Source organism: Pleurodeles waltl, chromosome 9, assembly GCF_031143425.1.
Source record: "Pleurodeles waltl isolate 20211129_DDA chromosome 9, aPleWal1.hap1.20221129, whole genome shotgun sequence".
Taxonomy (NCBI): Eukaryota; Metazoa; Chordata; class Amphibia; order Caudata; family Salamandridae; genus Pleurodeles; species Pleurodeles waltl.
Window position 1 is genome coordinate 1,087,623,005 of NC_090448.1, and position 23,506 is coordinate 1,087,646,510.

At 44.1% G+C, this 23,506-nt stretch overlaps 1 protein-coding gene across 3 annotated transcripts in view; it reads left to right on the top strand.

Annotated features, from left to right (window-relative positions):
• The window catches only part of MAPKBP1 (mitogen-activated protein kinase binding protein 1), a 533,456-nt gene that overhangs the window by 329,361 nt on the left and 180,589 nt on the right, over nucleotides 1-23,506 (top strand). For all 3 annotated transcript variants that reach the window (XM_069208767.1, XM_069208768.1, XM_069208769.1), the window contains exon 7: nucleotides 12,172-12,309. In XM_069208767.1, coding sequence (XP_069064868.1) covers nucleotides 12,172-12,309 — 138 coding nt within the window. The remainder of the gene's footprint in view (nucleotides 1-12,171; nucleotides 12,310-23,506) is intronic.

The following is a 23,506-nucleotide window of genomic DNA, read 5'->3' on the forward strand; positions in this document are numbered from 1 at the left end:
TTCAATCCAATATGAACTTTTTCAAATACATACCACACTCGATAAGAGAAGGAGAAAAGAAACCGTTTCTAAAGGTCATCGCTAAACAATGGCATGAGTTCTCGGCCAGCCCACTTTCCCATTTTAACCATCGAGGCCAATAAGCCTATTTGAGGATCCAGTTCAAACACCTCTGGAGCCCTGGACATTTCACCGGTTAAAGGCCTTTAAGGTGACATCCGTCTCTCCTTTGAGGAAGTGGAAACCTACCTCTCCTCCATCTGCATCTCCTCAAAATACATTCACCAGCAAAAGACTTGTATTATATTCACTCACTAGATCCCATTCAGATATGCCTCACTCCTCCCTCAAGCCTATTTCTTTGGCAGATTCTCCTTCTGGAATGTCTCCACTGGATGGCAACCTGACATTTCAAGATGTTCTAATTAGAGGAGCAGCAAAATTAAACTTCCCATTGGAAAAACTGCATCCAACAGTTTATCATATTAGAAACGCAGATCTGCTCCTAAACACGTTTATCTCTAGTCCTGGATCTGTTGGCTATTTAGCAGTTGCAGAAGACAGATTTTTTTTTTTTACTGTAAAAGTGGTGGTTCCCCGTCTTCTGAAAAAAATATAACCCACCTCAGCAAGAGTAGTTTCTTAAAACTGATCCCAAACAGAACTCTATTGTGGCACTGGTCAGAAGGAAACCTGTAGCAGTCCCAGAGTAATCTGCCTTTCCAGAGAGAAGGTTGGATGCAGCAGCAAGTAAGATGTTTGTGACAGTCTCCACACAGTTAAAGTGTAACAGCCCTCCTAGGCAGATACCCCAGGGAAATACACATGGAAATGTGTTCCTCAGATTCACCTTTGCGTAGACGGCATGATTGCATCGAGATGCTGAAAGAAGGTTTTTGTCTAATCAAGTTTTATAAGCTCTGCAGTGAACTCAGCTGAAAGTTCGGCAACCACTTATTGTCACGGAATCTCACTTAAGAGCCTCATGACTCATGGCTTTGTCTATCGTCTTTGAAACTGAAGATTGCAAACGCATGGTTCTCAGGATCAGCCTTCTTTGGCCAGCACATGGAAGAAGAGATGCTGAGAATGAAAAATGAATTAGATATTTTAAAGGTGATATGTCTGAAAGTGCTGAATTGTTTTTTTCAAACCGAAATACAGACCAAAAGACAAAATATATTTGTCAGAGTATTCTAACCCCGACATAGCAATACAATATTAGCTTTTTAATTATATATTCAGTGCATAAACCGATTAATCACCAGGGAATAATTCTGAAAGTTAGCACCCCGTCAAATATACCTGCATATAAAAAGGCAACTGGCTTTGCGCAATGATTTGCAACAAGTGTACTTTCATGTCCAGTTTCACGTCTGCACAGGAAATGTCTGACATTTCTAGTGGAAATTATCATTATGCTGCTTTTCCTTTTGGACTATAATACGCCCCTCTAACTTCGTCAAAATGCATGGCAGTAGTTGCAGCTGATCTAAGGAAGAAATAGATCTTGGCATATCCCTACCTTGACACTTGACTGATAAAGGCAGACTCGGCCAAAAGCATCAAGGCTTGAGGACCACAGCAAGATTATTAACCACTGGGACTCTTAACATAAGCAAATCAACAACACCACCAATACAGTGTCTGGTGGGTCTAGTGGCAAAGATAAATACTCTAAACGAAAATGTGACAGATTATCTATCCAAAAGAAATCTGTGGATCTGATGCATTCTAGCAGTACCACTACTCTCCATTGCATTGCTTCTAGGCTCCATGGTCTTTTGCATATTTATAATCCTAAATGCAAGATGTTTCGAGACCACTTCACCAATGTCTTGAACATCAGTGGTCTCAAAAAGCAGACAAATGGCAAGGCTCCACACATCTGACAATTTCGGTGCAAAACTCTCTAGCATGATGGTGGAAAAACCAGAACAAATTAGTGGGAGTTAAATTTCAAAAGAAAACTCCAACACAGACCACAGTCACCTCTCTAGCAGAGTGGAGGGCACATATGGACCATTTGACAAATCAGGCCTCTGGTCAGTGAAAACATAGCACATCAGTCTTATTTCACTGAAGGCAATGCACTTTGGCCACAAAGCCTTTTTACCAGCTCTTTCAGCTAAACTGATGTTTCAGACAATGTATTAGATCAATAAATGAAGAGGAATTACATCAAGGCAATGGTGTTTGCATGCTCAAAACATGTGGCATTTGGTCCTAACCAGAGATCTAACAGCTTTTCTAATCCCTGGTGTAATGAATATAGAGGCAGATTTTCTCAGTTGACATCCCGGTGAAAATCACATATGGCCGGTGTAAATGATGCGGTTTTAAACTATATTGTTTGCAGAATGGAGAACCCCAACATTAGACTTTTATTATCCATGGCTGAAAACCAAAGCAAATGCAGAATCTGGGTATCCAGACCAGAACAGAGTAGGCAATGAGCTTTTGATCAGCTGGTGAACTACATTTGCCCACACCTTCCCAACAATTCCACTTTACATTGATCCTCAAACTACAGAATTTAAAAACAAACATGATTATAATAGCACCAGATTGACTGAGGGAATTGTGGTAGTTATACCTTTCAGAATTGTCCCTATTGGATCAAAAACTATTGCCATGCAGACCAGACCTCTGGACCAGACCAGGGCCAAGTATGGCATCTGATGCTTCAGTTTTTTAATGTGGCTGCATAGATCCTAAAATCAGACAGTATGGACATTTAAATCTTCCCCCTGACAGCATGAATATTCTGAAAGAGCCCAAACGCCCTTCTCCTATATCATGTTAAAGATCCCATTACTGGTCCGGGAGATGTCCTACTGCCATACTTGCTTAATCTAGCATAATCTTGCAAAATCAAAGCTACAAATCTAATGGATGAAGGTTCGTTTGGCAGCTATAATTGCTTATGGAAGATCACCACAAGAGATCCTTTAAGATTCCTGTGGCGAAAGACTTAAGGTTTTTCCTCCAGTACAAAATATTTACTTCCATGGGAGTTAACTTTGGTGTTACCAAAACAAATGAACCCTCCTTTTCAACCTATGCACATCTGCTTTACAACATCTGCAATAGAAAACTACATTTCTATTGTAGTCATCTCGACTGGTTAATGAGTGGCGAGCCATATAATTAAGTCTTTTGCTATTTATTATGCCAACAGGGTAGTCTTAAGAACTTGCCTTTTCTTTTTATCCAAAGTACTATTTAATTTTCACATTAATCAGTCTATTACTCTTCCTTGTTTCTCTCCTAACCCATCTAAACCAATAGCGAGAGCTCTCCACTCTAGATGTTACAACAGTGCTATGTTTTTAGATAAGTCTAAAGATATTAGACTAATCAGTTATTTGTTTGCTATGATTGTTAGGCAAGGTCAGACTACTTCTGAACAATATTTTTTGGTACCAGCTCTCTAACAAACCTCTTCCTGGTAGACCCAAGGCCCACTCCACTAGAGGAAAGGCTACACCCACAGCGTGAGGTGGACATGTATTAATTTCAGATGTTGCAAACCAGCAACATTGAGGTGGTACGTATGTTTATTATACCCTTTTAGAAACTGGCACTCTGGTGCAGAGTCTAAAGTTGGGCAGGATGCATTTAGAAATCTTTAATGAAAGTGTTTATACAACTGAGTTCTGAAGCATTTGTTTTTAAATTTTTGCTTCTTTGATCATACAGCCGCATAATATAGTGTTAGCAGTCTCCTGCAGTCATTTAATTTATGAAGGTCACGTATCTGTAGTCCTTCTGTATCTTGGGAATCTTAATTGAAATCCTAAACAACCCACCTGCCTCCCTGGTAGTAACATTCATCTGATGGCTGACAGGTAACTGTACAATGAATTGAGCAGGCCTTAAAAAAAAAATAAAAAAAAAATAAATGATGTATGCCAGGGTGAATATTAACCTTTTTTGTACAGAATGTTAAAAGGGGATTTACATGACAAATGGTGTAACTTAAAAAAATGAAGTTAGACATCCCACATCAGTGTTGGGAACATTCAGGAAAAAAATAACATTTCTGATAACTTCCACTGGACATAATTTCACATGAATTCATGGTTGAAAGACCTTCTACAATATTAAACCCATGGAAAAATGGCTAGGCAGGAAGGTGTTTGTTCCACCCAGGCAGCAGACAATTATTCAATCCTTTATAACTTCAATAAAGATTCATACGCTGTGGAACCAGGACTTAAAGGTATGTTACTTTTCCTTAGGGTGTATGTGGACCGTAAACCAGAGCGGCCAGCATCAGCTTAAGAAATGGATTCAAATGTGAATCTGATAAACTTCTAGCTGCCGCTTCCTTACCTTATAATTCCCTGGCGTCCGCTTCCAATCCGGTTTTTTTTTCTGCTCAGCAATACCCTGTGCGCACCATCGGGTGGGGTCGTTCGGATCAGTGTGGCGTCATTGGAGCCATCGGTGATGTCACTGCCTTCTATATAGGCACCACCCTGGCGCGCGTACGTCAGTTATTTTCCTTCTGCGCTGGTTAAATGCAGGTCCAGATAGAGCTACCCTATTTTTCAACATTTTGTCAAATATTTTTTCGATTGTCTGTGTGAATGACTTCAAGGAAGACTGGATTCAAGCCATGTGGTGCATGTCATTGCGCCATGTCGGTCACTGATCCACACCAAGTTTGTCTCTGGTGCCTTGACAAGGACCAGGATGTGAAGTCCTGCTCTGACTGTCAAGCCATTCTCCGAAGGCCTTGAGAGAGAGAGATCTCAAACTTCTAGCGGCCCAGCAGTCCTCTTCGGTCGGCGTGACTCTGAGGAGGTCACGGTCTCACTCACTGAGGAGGTTGCGGCACCGCTCCAGGAGCTCTAAGTCATTCGAGGTCCTCAGGGCATTCAGGTAAGAGGCACAAAAAAGTCCAAGTGGACAGCGACTTCGCCACGCCCCTCGGCCGACGAGGCATCTAGGGAGCGTTGATGTTCAGAGTGCAGTTCTGCGGAATCAACACCAGGGTTGTCTTTGCACCTCCCCCCCCTTATCTGGGAGCCAGAGCGACCCCGCTCAATTTAAGGAATTTTATGAAGACATGCGCCTCGTATTTGAGCGGGCTACCCCTGCGGGGGCAGCATGGGTCCCATCAGATGAGACATCGGCATCTTCGGCCCCAGTGCCTTTGGGGACCTCAGGATCTGATATCTGATCTGACACGATGCCAGTTTCACACAGTCTGCCTCCTCTTGTGCCAGGTCTGACGTCAATGCCCCTTCCAGCGCCCACTGGCGGTGGTAGGCCCCTCCCTTATTCCAGATGAGCCAGAATGATGTCGTTCAACACCGATTCAGACTTCGGCGCTGACACGGCCCAGATCGTTGTCTGAGGCTTATTTTGATCAGCTAGGCACAGGAGAGGAATGGGAGGGGTCTGAGGACCCTTAAGAGTATGGCCTTATGGAGCAGGACTGGTATGGAGAACGAGGGGAAGCCAGCGGACTGGATACTTCTCCGTATACTGCCATGCTCTCACCTACTGTGGCTATGGAGAAGGGAGCTTTATATGCTATGGGGGTGCGTGGAGCAGCTGATGTCTTGGACCTAGAGTTGCCTACAGTGCCGGTCAGGTCTAATATCCTGGCAGAGGTGCTTCAACCGGGGGTGAATACATCGGAACCGATGTTATCCTTCAGTGAAGCCCTTACCGATGTCCTGCTGGGGACGTGGCCCAAGCCCAGCACAGGGGCTCCTGTGTATAGGACCATAGGCTGCCGCCATCGACCAGCTCTTACAGACCCTAGTTTCCTCACCCAATCCCGGATAGTGTGGTGCCTTCCCTTCCTTCCCCCCCACCCCCGCCCCACACCCCCCGATATGGAATCCAAGAAGCTGGATCATCTTGGGAAGATGTTTTCTTCCTCCACCTTGCCATTGAGGTCTGTAAACACCTCATGCTTATTGGGCTGTCCCGGAGGGTGTATGGGGCACACTCACCCAAGCTGTCGGGGATGGGAGAGAGGTAGCAAAGTTACGATTCAGTGTGGATTGGACACGACCGACTCGCTGGGCAGAGCAATTTCATCGACAGTTGCTCTTCATCGCCACGCCTGGCTACATACTATTGGCTTTTCTGGGGATGTCCAGGCAAATCATATGGACATGCCCTTTGATGCCTCACACCTTTTTGGTGAGAAGGCAGATTCAGCACCTGACCGGTTCAAGGACTCTCGAGCTACAGCCAGATCCTCACCAACAGTCTGCTTTTCGCTCGTTTCAAGGCTTCGGAAGGGGCGGTATACCACGCCAGCCACAAGTCAGCCACCATCCGCCAGTTTCACAGCATTCAGTGTGAGGACGAGGTTGTGGTATCTTTAAGACCCAGAGTGTCTAGCCAGAGGTTGGCCACCACCAAGCCCCCCTCCTCCGCATTGCTCAAGCCCTCCTAGTATGGTTCTGCAAGACCATGCTCATCCAGTTGGAGGGAGGATTCGATTTCATCTTCCTCACTGGTAGTCAATAACATCAGACAAGTGGGTCTTGCAGATTATACAGAAGGGCAACTCCCACCCCTACCAGTCTTTCCCTACCGCTATCCCTCCATGCAAAGATCGTCTGATGGAGGATCATTTAATTTTGCTCTATGAGAAAGTTACAGCTCTTTGGGCAAGAGAGCCATAGAAAGGGTCCCGATGTCCGAATTAGGCAGTGTTTGTTATTCCCGCTACTTTCTGATTCCAAAGAAGAACAAGGGTCTTTGCCCTATCTTGGATTTAAGGGACGTCAGTCTTCCTCAAGAAGGAGAAATTCAAGATGCTCACTCTAGCTCAGCTCTTTTCTGCCCAAGGAGGCAGGATGGTAGCATTGGACTTTGCCGGATGCATGTTTTCACATCCCCATCTTGCTGGCCCACAGACGTTACTTGCGGTTCAAGGTGGGCTACGAGCACTTTCAGTTTACCATGCTCCCTTTTGGTCTCACCAGTGCCCCTCGGGTGTTCACCAAAGTGATGGCGGTGGTAGCAGCTCATCTGTGCAGGTTAGGGATTTGTCTTCCCCTACCTTAATGACTGGCTGTTGAAGGCTCCGACGCCCCAGGCTCTCGTCACCCACCTTCAGACTACAGTTGACCGCTTGCATTCACTGGGGTTCACTATAAATGTGCCAAAGTCACACCTGACTCCATCTCAAAAGCTTCCTTTCATTGGAGCCGTTCTGGATACAGTGCAGTTTCGGGTTTATCCTCCCGAGCAGCGAGTCCTGAATGTTCAGATTATGATACTGATGTTTTGGCCTCTATACTGGATTTCGATGAAGCAGACTCTGAGGCTGTTGGGACTCATGGCTTCTTGCATCCTATTAGTCCAACATGCCAGATGGCATATGAGGGCTCTGCAGTGGTATGAGGTAAATCTTACAGATACCATTAGGATCTCGGAGGGAACTGCAAAAGAACTGCAGTGGTGGTTGATGAACTGCGACTGGGTCAGAGGTAGACTCCTCCCTTCCCCAGCCAGATCTTACAGTAGTGACTGATGTGTCACTTCTGGGATGGGGCGGCCATCTGAGAGAGGCAGAGATCGAAGTCTACAGTCTCCGGCAGAAACGGGTCTCAGTATAAACTTATTGGAGCTCTGAGCGATCCGACTGGCATTGAAGGCATTTCTTCCTGTTATGAAAGGGAAGCTAATGTAGGTGTTCACAGGCAACACTACTGCAATGTGGTACTGCAACAAGCAGAGCGGTGTGGGGTCATGGACCCTTTGTCAAGAGGCTCTGCGTCTCTGGACATGGCTGGAACAGCAGGGCATAACCCTGATGGTTCAACAACAGACAGGTTCTCTGAACGCCAGGGTGGACAAACTCAGATGTTGATGCCTAGCAGATCACAAATGGCATCTCCATCCCGAGGTGACGCATGGACTCTTTCAGCAGTGGGGAGAGCCATGATTAGATCAGTTTACATCCGAAGCGAATGCGCAATGTCAGCAGTATTGCGCGTTGGAGTTTCCAAGGCAGTTATCGCTAGATGACACTTTTTGTCGCGAGTGGAGTTCAGGCCTCCTGTACGCCTTGCCACCATACCACTTCTGCCCAGAGTTCTCAAGAAAATCAAGAACTACTGGGCCCAAGTAATCCTAGTGGCTCCGGATTGGGCACGGAGAGCCTGGTATCCAGAGCTTCTAAAAATGAGCGTCAATCCTCCAATCAGGTTGCCCCTTCGGGAGGATCTTCTGTCGCAGCAGGTTCTCCACCCGAACCTGTTAACTCTGCGTCTTCATGCATGGAGATTGAGCAGCGGCAGTTGATGGTTTATGACCTCCCTGTCTGTAATCTCATTCTGGCAGCCAGGCATCCCTCTACCAAGACTGTTTATGCCTGCAGTTGGTAGCGTCTTGTATTATATTGTACAGAGAGGTCTATTGATTCTTTCTTCTTCTCTCGTCACTCGCCCAACAGGATTCCACATTAAGTACACTTACGGGCTGTCTTTCTGCCTTATCAGCTTTTCTTCGGTTACCAGATCAACAATCTGTTTAAATCTCCTTTTGTACATAGATTCCTAAAAGGGCTTTACATGTGTTTCCACCATCGCCCCTTGTTATGCCCAAGTGAGACCTTAATCTGGTGCTCACATTTCTCATGTGGGCTCCTTTTAAACCTTTGTATAATTGTCCTTTCTGGCTGCTCACCATCAAGACAGCCTTCTTAGTGGTGATCACATATGCCAGGAGGGTAAGTGAGAGGCACGCTTTATCATCAAAACTGCCATATCTCAGGGTATATCCTGATAAGGTGTTTCTCAGAACTCGTGTCTCTTTTTGTCCCCAAGGTGGTGACCCCTTTCTACTGGGTCAGAACATCACCCTGCCCACCTTCTTTGTTCCACCACATCCCTCTAAGGAAGAGAAGCAACTCCACCGTCTGGACCCAAAAAGAGCATTGTTCTACCTTGACTGCACAAAAGTTCCGGGTGGATGACCAACTCTTTGTGGGGTACGTTGGTGCAAAGAAGGGTTGGGCAGTAGAGAAATTAACCATTTCACCCTGGGTCGTTCTCTGCATCAAGATCTGCTACGCATTGGCTAAGAAGCAGCCTCCTGAGGGCTTAAGAGCTCACTTTATAAGAGGAAAAGCTGCTACCACGGCATTAGCTTGAGGTGTACCAGTCCTAGACATCTGTCAGACGGCAACGTGGGCCTCCTTGCACACGTTTGCAAAACACTACTGCCTGGATAGCCAAGTTAGGAGCGATGGGCATTTTGCTCGCTCTGTCCTACAGGACTTTCTCATATAAGGTATATGTCCGCAGCCCATCAACAGGGGGTTACGGCTTGGGTATCTATTCTAAGGTAAGTAATCTGCAGCTAGAAGTCTCTCAGATGAACAAGTTACTTACCTTCAGTAATGAATCATCTGGTACAGACTCTAGCTGCAGATTTCTTACACCCACCCATGCCTCCCCGGATATGTTATGTAGTTTAAGATTGTTACCCTTTTTCAGGGCATGTCATTTCGCACAGAGTTGGTTCTTCCATGACTCTGTGCTTCTGGAGTGGGAAGTTGTGGAAAAGAACTGACGTACACACTCTGGGGTGGTGCCGATACAGAAGACCGTGACGTCACAGTTGGCTCCAATGACGCTGACGATGTCACGCAGAGCCAGATGATGCACACAGATATGAACGATGCCACCAGACAGCACGCGCAGGGTACTGCTAAGCAGAAAAAAAAAATCCGGATTCGAAGCTGATGCCCGGGAATTCTAAGGTAAGGAATCGGCAGCTAGATAGTCTCTACCAGATAATTTGTTACCGAAGGTAAGTAACTTATTCTTCTGGCACAGTGTATGTCTGCGAGCAGTATCCAGTGTTTTAAGATTACCATGTTGGCGTGTCCCCAGTGTGGGTGTTAAATTGGTTTCGAGTGGAAGACACCTTAAAGGGGGTGTTCTTAACAAGTACACTGGTACCTTTTATGCCACCCCATTTGCTTACCGTGAATTTGAAACATTCTCTGTTTAAATGCCATCCTATATTTTGCTCAAATATGGGTCATCGGTGCAGGCACAACCATGCAGTAGCAATGATTCTACACCATTGCTCACAAATTAAAGATTAAATAAATCTCAGTGTGGATGTGATTGAAGATTACCTTTTAATCGCAGGTGCAGTAGATTAATGGCAAATTGAAAGAATACTTTGGTGAAAACCAGCTTCTGTATTTTTAAATCTTTTTGGTAAAAACGGAGCACTTGCTTTAAATGCACTTCTAATAAATGTATGTGTAGAGGATTTAGTGGGGGAACATCAAGGTGATGGAATATGGCATAGGATTTAGTGTAGATGTAGCATTATGGGGGGGGATGCTGGAGGGTGTAGATGGTGTAATTAGTGTATATGTGCTGTTTTGGATTTGTCTTTTCTGAAATGGGGTGCATGGGTTTGTAATGTAACTGGTGAATATAGGGGAATCCTTTGTGGTGATGGTCGTTGTGCATGTAGGTGGTTGCATAGAGCTAAGTGGGCATTTAGAAATGGGTAAATGGTGTAGCGGTGATGATGTATATAGCACCTATACTGCTTTCATCTGCACTTGAGCACTACCAGAGGACTGAGGAAGATTGGAGGTGGAAAGGTAAGGGGAGGACACCTCACCAAATCAAAACATTCATTTAACACTTGTAGACGAATTTTATTTAAGTCAATGTAATACTTATGAACCTCCACTTCAAGGTGAGTAGTTGTAATTGTGTGAGTGTGTGTGGTAGTGTCGTATGAGGTATAGGCAGCAGTGTAGGGAATAAGTGAGTTCAGTTTCCTTTTCTCACTAAAGTCTTCAGTTCCACAGATGTACCTCCGTGTGCTGCACAAAGCTAAGATATTAAACATGCTTCCATGAATAATTAAAACACCCGAGAAAGCAAATTAATAGGCTAGTTCAAATACCCAGAATGTCTGAATAAAATTGGAAGGTCTTAACAGAATGTTAATTTTTCCAAATATTCGTAAACCAATATTAAAAATTAGAACAGTTGCATATTTTCTTAATACCTCCAGCCTGCATTCATGCTTAAAGAACGTTTTCCTCCTCAGTGTGTTCTTTATACTGCAGCTGACTAATCTACTCTGAAATGAAGTGGGAAAATTTAGTAGGCTTTTCAGATATTTACAATAAATAAAAGGTATCTTTGATCTGGGTTGTAAATTGTGCCAGTCATAACGTGACCATCCTCATGTCCGAACCTAGAAGTAGTCCGCATAAATCGCTACTCGTTCTTGCTGATATTTTTCAGTTTGAATGTCTGGCATTGCCTACTTGGAAATAGCCTCAATGTCCTCTTTCTTGCATTTGTGACGAACAGTTATACAGTACTCAGTACTGACTTCTGAATGGACTGCCGCCTCAAAGCAGTTGTTGGTAATATCCATGAAGATATCACCACCAGTTGCTTGCTGTAAGTATTGAAATTGGCAGCATTAACCACGTTGCCGACTTGGGCTTTAAAGGACTATAAAATGTAGTCTGTGTGGGATAGGCTTAAGGTAGCGTGGCGGATGTAGTGTGGGCAGATGTGTTGGTGAAAGATGTAGGTGGTGACTTGGGGGTAAGTATATGGGGGAATTTCCTGCTACCTGTCCCACAAGGGATAGCAATGGCCATGGGTGACAGAGAAAAGTATTCACTGGAGAACATAAGTGTTTTTATGGTGGTAGTGACATAAGAATAGTCCATCTGTGGGCTGTGGTGTTGAACAGTGGGTGTGTGTGGTAGAACTGATAATGGTGTGCTTCAAGGGTTAATATTGTAGGTCCAGGGTAGTTAAGTAAACCACTACTCTGCACCTGTACCCTTTTTCCAAAATTGAGCAAGTTGACTGGGGCTAACCCTTGTATTCAAAGTTAGTCTTTCATGCTTAAATCAAATATGCATAATGGCATCGAAAGGGGTGAATATGGTGATTGGCTCTTCTGTGCAGAGGGATACAATGTAAAGTGTTGTGTAAACTCTTGGCCAAAGTTCCACTGCCATAAAAGAGAGCAGTAGTTTGTGCCAAGAAGTACTGGTGCACAACATGATGCCAAAACTAAAAATGGGTACAAAACACTTGTTTGTTCAAAGCAATTTTGGGCAGTGGTGACTCTCAATAAAACATAAATGGAATGTTCATTTGTGACTCTATTTCCTTTTAGAAAAATGTGGTTGTGGCAGCCAACAAGGTATCCAGTAAAGTGACAGCTGTGTCATTTGCTGAAGATTGCAGCTACTTCGTCACTGCTGGGAATCGCCACATCAAGTTCTGGTACCTGGATGACACCAAAACCTCCAAGGTAGGCCCATCAGCGTTGGGCATCTGATGTCCACTCACACATCTGTTAGCCCAAAATCATATACAAATGTATTTAAGACTGCCACGTTTAATGGTGTAAAAGGCAGAAGTAAGTATATTCTATTTTTAGCTTACAGTTGATCTCATTAGAGAATGTTGGTTATTCAAAGTACCCTTTCATAACCTACACTATAAAAGTATTGGCAGTTACAATAGCCAGTGCCGCCTTGGTAATACCAACATAAACCATAGGGCCTACCCTTACATAGTTAATATTTTGGTTCTTTGGTCAATAATGTGCATTTTGATTATAGTAATCCATACATATGCTGCCAATAAGTAACCAATGTTCATGTGTGGATGTATGGTTTATAGCACAAAATATGGGTAATGTCTTAGTGAAAAAATACCCCAGGCAGGTAAGCAGTAGGTTTACTGGATTGTCTATTACTTGTATGAAGCATCAGCACTTTCAGTTGTCATTGATTAAAATGTCAATGTTCCCATAGTAAGTGAATCTGAATATTATACATTCTGTGCATGGCTCAAATACTCCACTCCCTGCTTAGGTTTGTTGCCACTGAGTCAAGCTAATAACATAGGTCCGGGTTCCTATAACTGACTCCTACCAACAAATTTAGATGTTATCTTTGTGAAAGCTTTGAGGGCTACTAAGCCGTCCAAAAAGGAGTGCAAGGCCTTTCTGTGCCAGATTTCTCCTCTATCAATGCCCTGGGATGAGGTAACTCTTTCAGTAAAATGTTCAGAAGGTTTCCTTCTCACAAATTTTGAGTTACCTATTTTTAATATTGAAAAATACTTCTGACCTTCTCGCTTTGGGTATTGCTACTGGGAGTGTATTGTATGTCACAGCCAGCACCATTCCTTTCACTAAGGAATCTTTCATTACCCACCACCTCTATAGCTCAGTTTGGCATTAGACTGCTTTAAGGACCTAATTTCCTAGATGTAAAGTCCCCACCCAGCCAAAATGCTTGAAAACTTAGTATGAATCAAGCTTATCAATAGAGGCTTGTTTCTTCTTGACTTCGCTACAGACTTCACCCAGGAAGAGAAACTGATTGTTACATCTAAAATTATCAATGAAATCCGACTTTAGACAAACATACTCCTGTATTATGGGTCATATTGAACATCATGGAAGCTTTTAAGTGTCCATCATTCCACTTTGACTACCTGCCTAGCACAAGCATCTGTGGTCTGGGTTCCGCATTTGCAGACTGGCAGTTATTTTGTCTCATGATCACAGCCTTATTCAGCTCAGCCTTTTTCTTCTGCTGTTTCCAGAATGGCGGCCCTTTCACATTTGAAAAACAAAACTTGTTTGAGCAGATTATTTTACTACCATAAAGATGATGCTGAGGTGGCAGGCCGGATGTAATTCTGCCTCTTAATATGGCAAGTACTTAATATCAGCCAGTGCTTGTGAGAAACAGACTTGAGGGGAACAGGCAATTTTATAAAGCACAAGCTTGAGTAACTGATTCTCAGATGTCTAGCCCGTCTGTAAAGCCTGTGCCTAGTTCCTTTGTAGACAGCAATCTGACACATTTTTACTGCCTCATAACTTGAACAGTTCAGGCGTGTTGGCTTCATATAATATAATTGATGCAGATCTTAAGATATCTTGACTTCTCTTGACGAGTCTACACTGGCTAGACAATGTGCATGTGTAGGTTCGTCTGGTAATTGGATTTTTCACTGTGCTTCTGGTTAAAACTTCAGTGTTGAACCCCAAGCTGCTGTCTACCTAATTGTACCTAATCAGCTACCACTCTCACGTAATGGACTTGCTGTTTTGCAGTGGGAGTAAGTGGTCAGCAGAGTGTGGAAGTCTGGAGTTCAGTGGCCAGACTTTTTTTCTGGGACTATTTAACACTGCGTAGGAGTGGGCAGAGGAATACTGCTGTTTCACCTGAGTACTTGCATCTGGTACACCATGCTAGAGAAAACTGTCCATTATGAGTTAAAACATTGATAGGGCTTTAATGATTTAGCTTTATCTTGGTGGGTTCATAACGAATATCTTGATACTTTATTGAATAAACATAACTTTACAGACACATGCCTAATAAAAGGCAGTGATAGGCACATGCTGAGCTATCCTTTACACTCATTTTCTGCGCTAACAATCTTTTCTTGATGATCATTGATCAAGAGAACTTAGGACCTGATTTGGAGTTTGGCGGAGGGATTACTCGGTCACACAGGTGGTGGATATCCATTCCGCTGAAATATAAATCCCTTAGGATATAGTAGGATTTATATTTCAGCAGGTGGGATATCTGCCAATGTTGTAACGGAGCAGCCCCACCTCCATAAATCAGGCTCTCCTTTGGCTTTTAGTGCAGTCTGCTTTTACCTAAGCCTAGAATTCTGAGGCTTATGTGACTTTTTTTATTGCAGCCAAATAACAGCTGTGTAGCTAAAATAAATACTTTGATTTAGTCTGTCTTTCTTCTTGACATTTGTAGCACTAAGCACTTCAAGTGTGGTGATCTTTCTCAGGGGACAATAAGACTGTCAGCGTAGATCAATCAGATTGGATATTTCATGAAAGGATTCCTCTGGTCCACTGTCCTCATCAAACTGCCAAATAAAATAGGATTCTAGGACATAGCTATGCTTTCATTTAGTTTGTTTGGTGTATATTTTATGTCCATTCTCACCCAGTACAAAGTATGTATTTTCTATATAGTGACCCCTGTTGCAAAGTACCTTCAGGGTGCAGAGCCCAGGACACATCCTAAAAAGTGCAAAGCAATGACACAGAATCTGCAAAATACCTTTTGATTTTTCAATTATGAATTGCATAGAATGCACAATTTAATAAGAGTTCAGAAGAACCCACCTGGGCAAATGCAGTCTCGGGGTATTGCCTGCGCATCAGGTGGTCTTTCAGTCTGAGTAAAGATCACCTAATAGTCCAAGCAGGATTTCGGCAATACTCATGTTGGACAGTTTACACATCTAAATGTTGCTATTTCACATGATTGGAAAATGGTTATGCACGTAATCAGTCAGTTGTATCTACCACCCTTCAAAAGTGACCTAGAATATTTTGGATGGTGATAGGGCACTCTAGCCTGTCTTGTCTAGATGCTAGTTTGTGCAAAAACGTTCTCAGTAAACTTAAGGATTATGGGTCTCTAGGAAAAAGTGTGCATTGAACTATATCGTACTCTTCATGTGAACATGAGGTTCTGGCTTGAAATCAAAGTTCTGTGGAACTTGGGGAGAGGATACAACTTGTCCACGTTCTGATTTTCAGATACTTGAAAAAAGTTACCTATCGATTTTTCACCAAGACAGTAATAATGTTAGTGTTATTTAGAAGTCCCTTCAGCAATCAGTATGCAGAAAATGTTTGTAAGGTCTGGAACCTGATTGAGGAAAAGAGGTCACTATGAATCAGTAAGGGGTTTGCAATTTCTTTGAATAAGAAAGCAGTGATGGAAGATCTTTTGTAATGTGTAAATTTTTGATGAAGCAGCATATTGCATAAGAACACTACTTTACTCCAGTATTGGAACTTTCATAGATTCACATGCTTGAATCATTCCCCGTCGTCAAGATGGGAGTCCCGGTACAATTTTCACAAGCAATGTAAAGACATATTAACAGAGAAAAAAGGCCTTAGGCCTCTTCAATTTCAGTCTATCAGTCATTTTGTGAAAAGGACCAAACCTGAGCCTCCACCAATCAGACGACAGCACCCTTCAGAACCTCCTGAGAGAAGCTCCAGCACCTCGTTTTTCTACTGCACGTCGTGCTAGGGAGTCTCCTCAGAGCTCTGCTCTGTCTTCACACCTTTTTTTCAACTATTTTCTCTCAGAGAAACTGATTTAATTGGATTTGTCAGCTATTTTCAACTGTCTGACAAGGAGAAGGGTCTCTTCAGAGACTGCAAGACTTGTGGAAAGAAAAGGCTTCATTCTGAAGACCCTCACCAAGACTGCATTTACTGCCTGTACCCAGATCATTCAGCCAAAGACTGTAAGATTTGCCGTACTTTTTCTTCTAAAACCTTAAGACAGGGAAGGCAGATTATTAATATGGTTGCAGAAACTAAAACATAGGAAGGATCCAGTTTCTGATTCTGAGAGTGAGGAATCATCAACATCTAAGAGATCATTTAAAAGGGCGAGATCACGCTCTAGATCTCCCTCCACTCTCAAAGGCCCTCAAAAAGACTACTTCAGGGTCTTATAAGGGTCGCAGCCCATCTTCTTCCCCAAAGAAACTTTCCAGTAGAGAGGGGAAAAGACATTCTTCCAGTTCTGAGAGGCACAGAAAGTCTTCATCTGTTCCACCATCTGTGCCTTTCAAGAAGCCATCCTCTGTGACTGGAAAAAAGGCTTCGTCGACGGATCCACCGTCAACGGTACCGTCGGTGAGTGCCTTCCCGTCGACAACATCTACTTCTGGATTTACACCGTCGACGGCTCCGGCGACATCGTCGACGAGAACAAGTACCCCACTGTCGACGAGAACTGCAGCGACGACTTCAGCGTCGACGACCGTCTACACCTCGTCATCGTCGACGGCGCTGATGTCAGTGTCAGCCCTACCGTCGTCGAAGGTAGACTCGTCGGCAAGACTTTCTGCTATTAAAATAACCGTGCGTCGACGGCACAGCCCATGACTAAGTCTATTTACACGTCGTCGACGACATCGTTGACGAGAGAAAAACATCTAAGAAGTGTAGAAAAGCTGACACCAACCCACACATCACCTAGTAAGGTGTCCTCCCTTGTGCCAGTACATCTTTTGGAGGGAGACGACTCAGATGACAAAGGGCCTATTGGAACAGCCCACAGTCCATCTGAATTGAATGTAAAGTACCAGGAAGAAGAGGAATATGAAGAAGCTTATGATCCCCAGCTTTCCTCAGATCAACAGCAATATCAACAGGGAGCGTTTATTCCTTCCTCCCTGCTTACTGATCTTAGAGCGATGTTAGTGGATTACAACAGAAGGTTTCCTCCTCAAGGAGAACAACCTCCTCCATCGCCTATTTCTGGTGTTTCTACTCCATCAGAGGCCAACGTCCTTACATCTCACAAATGTGGCCACTCAGGACATGACAATTCCTCAGGACACCGACATCTCAGAAGGGGATCAGGAAGGAGAGCGCATGGACACTCACTCAGAGTGGGACGAATACATTATCCCTGCTCCTTCTTCTCCTTCTCAATCGAAGGTGGAATCCCCACCAGAAGACATTGGAGGATTTCCCAATCTTCTAGAGAGCAGCCAAGCGTTTTGCCTTACCGTTACCTACTAAACAAACACTGTTTCCTGTACGATTTTTAAAGAGCCCTTTCAGAAGTCTGTGCGCTCTATCCCAATGGTAAACTACCTGTGGGAAGAGGGCCTGAAAGTCATGAATAATCCGGCTACAGTCACGGCAGTACTGCCACGTCTGGATAAAAAATACAAAGCTCCTGATGATGCACCAACATGCTTAACAGGACATCCTCCTCCGGATTCAGTAGTAGCCCAGGCAGCTCAAAGAAGATCGAAGAATCCTTCTTCCCCGATTTCTGCACCCTCAGACAAGGAGGGTAGGCGGCTAGATAACATAGGGAAAAGGTTTTCTTCTATGGCTAGCCTAGTAGTTAGAGCTGCCAACTCTTTGGCTATTCTGGCTAGGTTTGACAGACCGCTTTGGGCGGACATTGCACCTTTTATTAACCAACTGCCGGAGGATGCGAGATCGGAGGCAAATAAAACTGTACAAGAAGGCCAACGCACATCTGCAGAGCTTATAGACTGTGCAATGGATATAGCGACCAATGCTTTTAGACAACTCGCAGGTGCAGCTGTACTAAGAAGACAGGGCTGGCTTAAAGCCACCTCGTTTCGCCCAGAAGTTCAAAATAAAATCCTGGACTTACCCTTTGATGGCCAGGCGCTATTTGGTAAACATGTCGATGAAGCCCTACAATCAATCAAAACGGACACGGCAAGGTCATTAGGGACCCTGCAATATCGAAGATCGTCCTAGAGGGTGTGGCCTACCCTCATACAGAGGGGGATATCAACAACACAGATATCCCACCTATCCATCTTCACAGCAATATCGTCCATACTACTCTCAAAGGCAGCCGCCACAACCAGCCTATCTTAGACCTGCCGGCCGTGGACGCTCAACCCGTCCGGCCAAAGATTCGGCTCGTAGAACCTGATGCTTTCAAGGCTCCGGCTACGTCCAGTCCGCCTCCTGTCACTCTGGGCGGGAGGATATCTTTATTCCTCAGTCAATGGCAAACCATTACGTCAGACAAGTGGGTCCTACAATTAGTGAAACGGGGTCCTACTTTAGAATTTATCCAGATACCTCCCTCCAACCCTCCCTGCAGGACTCCTTCAAGATACCCTCAACAACTCAAAAAGGAGATCGACAAGATGCTTATCAAGGGCGCTATAGAGAAGGTGCCTCGGGCCCAACGAGGAACAGGATTTTATTCCAGGTTCTTCCTCTTTCTGAAAAGGAGGAAGGATTGGAGGCCGATCCTCGATTTAAGGGAACTAAATGTATACCTGAAAAAGCAATCGTTCCGAATGATCAGCCTACAAGACGTCCTTCTGCGTCTCAATCAGGGAGATTTTAGGTCTTCTCTAGACCTGAAAGACGCATACTTCCACATACCCATCCACCCTGACCACAGAAAATACTTAAGATTCACCGTAGCCGGGAGCCATTATCAATACCGTGTTCTTCCTTTGGGACTGAAATCAGCCCCAAGAATATTTACCAAATGTCTAGCACCAGTCGCAGCCTTTCTCAGAAGGAGAAAGCACCAGGTTTTCCATACTTAGACGATTGGTTGATAAAGCCAAAGACTTACGCAGGAGCGCACAAGTCAACAAAAAAGTGCGTTTCATTACTAACCAATCTCGGATTCACAATCAACTGGGGGAAGTCCAACCCTCTACCAGTACGCAATATTACCTTTTTAGGAGCAAGACTGGACACAGAATCCGCCATAGCATGTACCACGTTAGAGAGGCAACAAAGATTACTGACTCGTAAGTTCCATACAGAGAAGAGGAAAGGTTACTGTCAGTCTGTTCAAATCGCTGTTGGGCATGATGTCTTCATGCATACCTCTGGTCCCTCTTTGTCGGCTGAAGATGCGCCCCTTACAAGAGCAACTAAACCGTCAATGGCTCCAAGTATCGGGCACTTTCGAAGACCAGATACAAATAACTCCGATAATGATCAGAACACTAAGATGGTGGTCTCAAAGGCATCATCTATCAATCAGCCTTTCCTTTCTACAGCAACCAGCCCCGTGGACCATAACAACGGATGCCTCACTGGAAGGCTGGGGAGCGGTGTTACAGGATCTGCAAATAAGTGGCAAATGGCCACTGCATCTGGCATCAATGCATATCAATTGGCTAGAACTCAAGGCAGTGCACCGGGCTTTACAAGCGTTTCTCTACAGGATCTCGGGATCGCAAGTGGTAATAAGAACGGACAACACCACTACGATGCACTATCTCAACAAACAAGGAGGCACAAGATCTCACCCTCTCCAGGGAAGCCCAAGCGATCTGGAACTGGGCCTCGCAGCAAGGCATCACACTCAGCTGTACACTTGCCTGGAATAAACAACAAGACAGCAGATGCACTCAGCAGGCAGAAATCGGACTGCCACACGTGGGAGCTAGACCAGACCGTACTGAACCATATTTTTTCCCTGTGGGGAACACCAACGGTGGACCTGTTTGCGAACAAAGACAACGCCAAATGCCGGTTCTTCGCAAGTTGGCATCACCAGAAGGGATCTTGGGGGAATGCGTTTTCGATAGTCTGGTCAGACATCTTTGCTTACGCCTTTCCTCCCATTCCGTTGATCCCAAGGGTCCTCACAAAGATGAAAACCGAATCGTGCACTCTGAAACTGATAGCTCCGTACTGGCCGCTTCAACATTGGTTCGCAGAACTTCTCCTGTCAATCAAACCTCATATTCCACTGGAGCCATCACCTCAATTACTGACAATGAACAACGGTCCGGTTCGGCACCCCGATCCGCAGTCAATGCGGTTATCAGCCTGGCTCCTCACCACAGAGTTCACGCATTTGAATATCCCGCAGGACTGCAGGGATATTTTGTCAAAAGCCAGAGCGGATAGCACTAACAAGACGTATCGGTGTAAATGGAAAAGATTCTGTGCCTGGTGTCATCAGCGTCAGATTGACCCTCTAGTATCACCACCAGAGGAAATATTACTGTATCTCTAACAGCTAGCTCAATCTGGCCTAGCACACTCGTCCATTAAAGTTCACTTAGCAGCTATAGCTGCATACAGACGTTCAGATGACACACCCTCACTCTTCTCTTCTCGGCTGATTAAGAGATTTCTGAAGGGGCTTTTCAGGGTTTATCCTCCTTTCAGACCACCGCCTCCTTCGTGGAATCTGAATATTGTCTTGGCACAACTGATGAAGCATCCGTTTGGCACGACCCATTGTGCTTCCCTCAAGTTCTTGTTGTGGAAGGTTGCCTTATTGGTAGCTCTTACATCAGCTAGGCGGGTCAGCGAGGTGCAAGCGCTTTCCATCCAAGAGACATTCCTGCAGCTTAAACACGACAGACTGCTAATGCGCACTAACCCGCATTTTATTCCAAAGGTTCTATCAGACTTTCACATAAACGAACCTTTAGTCCTCAAATCTTTTTTTCCTCATCCATCTACTCCGGCGGAGAGGGCATTACACTCCTTAGACGTTAAAAGATGTGTTCAATTTTATTTGGACAGGACTAAATCTTTTCGACACTCTAGTCAGTTATTTGTAGCGTACAGTGCTTCTAGGAAGGGGTACCCACTATCCAAGCATATTTCCAGATGGATCGCCTCAGCCATTCGCTTTTGCCATCAAGCAGTGGGCAAACCTTTACAATCCTCTGTGCATGCTCATTCTACGAGAAAAGTCTCATCGTCCGCGGCACTGTTTGCCGGAGTGCCAATACAAGACATTTGTAGGGCAGCAACATGGAAGAGCTGTCATACTTTCACGAAGCACTACTGCTTGGAATCTCTATCTCAGGGAGAAGTAGCAGTAGGCCAAGCGGTTCTCAGGAATATCTTCAGGTGAACGTGAGCCATTTCTCCTACATCCCTCCATCCTAGAACAGGTATGCACATTGTTTATATTTCTATTAAAAAAAAAAAAAAAAGAAGAAAACAGAAATGTATACAAAGATAAACGAACGTTATGACAAACACATAAGTAAATGGGTTTGAAGACAAAGGTCATGTTACAGTGTCTTATAATAATTTCTTTTTACTGTGTCTCTTGGTATTTTGTCATGTATCTGTACGTGTATATCTATATATATCTATATATATGTGTGTGTGTGTGTGTGTGTGTGTGTATATGTGTGTGTGTGTGTATACAGGGAGTGCAGAATTATTAGGCAAATGAGTATTTTGACCACATCATCCTCTTTATGCATGTTGTCTTACTCCAAGCTGTATAGGCTCGAAAGCCTACTACCAATTAAGCATATTAGGTGATGTGCATCTCTGTAATGAGAAGGGGTGTGGTCTAATGACATCAACACCCTATATCAGGTGTGCATAATTATTAGGCAACTTCCTTTCCTTTGGCAAAATGGATCAAAAGAAGGACTTGACAGGCTCAGAAAAGTCAAAAATAGTGAGATATCTTGCAGAGGGATGCAGCACTCTTAAAATTGCAAAGCTTCTGAAGCGTGATCATCGAACAATCGAGCGTTTCATTCAAAATAGTCAACAGGGTCGCAAGAAGCGTGTGGAAAAACCAAGGCCCAAAATAACTGCCCATGAACTGAGAAGTCAAGCGTGCAGCTGCCACAATGCCACTTGCCACCAGTTTGGCCATATTTCAGAGCTGCAACATCACTGGAGTGCCCAAAAGCACAAGGTGTGCAATACTCAGAGACATGGCCAAGGTAAGAAAGGCTGAAAGACGACCACCACTGAACAAGACACACAAGCTGAAACGTCAAGACTGGGCCAAGAAATATCTCAAGACTGATTTTTCTAAGGTTTTATGGACTGATGAAATGAGAGGGAGTCTTGATGGGCCAGATGGATGGGCCCGTGGCTGGATTGGTAAAGGGCAGAGAGCTCCAGTCCGACTCAGACGCCAGCAAGGTGGAGGTGGAGTACTGGTTTGGGCTGGTATCATCAAAGATGAGCTTGTGGGGCCTTTTCGGGTTGAGGATGGAGTCAAGCTCAACTCCCAGTCCTACTGCCAGTTCCTGGAAGACACCTTCTTCAAGCAGTGGTACAGGAAGAAGTCCTTGCATCCTTCAAGAAAAACATGATTTCCTGCAGGACAATGCTCCATCACACGCGTCCAAGTACTCCACAGCGTGGCTGGCAAGAAAGGGTATAAAAGAAGGAAATCTAATGACATGGCCTCCTTGTTCACCTGATCTGAACCCCATTGAGAACCTGTGGTCCATCATCAAATGTGAGATTTACAAGGAGGGAAAACAGTACACCTCTCTGAACAATGTCTGGGAGGCTGTGGTTGCTGCTGCACGCAATGTTGATGGTGAACAGATCAAAACACTGACAGAATCCATGGATGGCAGGCTTTTGAGTGTCCTTGCAAAGAAAGGTGGCTATATTGGTCACTGATTTGTTTTTGTTTTGTTTTTGAATGTCAGAAATGTATATTTGTGAATGTTGAGATGTTATATTGGTTTCACTGGTAATGATAAATAATTGAAATGGGTATATATTTTTTTTTGTTAAGTTGCCTAATAATTATGCACAGTGATAGTCACCTGCACACACAGATATCCCCCTAACATAGCTAAAACTAAAAACAAACTAAAAACTGCTTCCAAAAATATTCAGTTTTGATATTAATGAGTTTTTTGGGTTCATTGAGAACATGGTTGTTGTTCAATAATAAAATTAATCCTCAAAAATACAACTTGCCTAATAATTCTGCATTCCCTGTATGTGTGTGTGTATATATATATGTGTGTGTGTGTATATGTATATATGTGTGTGTATACGTATAGATGTATATAGATATATAGGATGATAAGGTTTTGTGGGTCAAAATGTTTTTTCTATTAGAGGTGTTGTCATATTACAATGTGCATAGTTATTGCTCTCTTCTCTGATTCAAGCATGTGAATCTATGAAAGTTCCAATA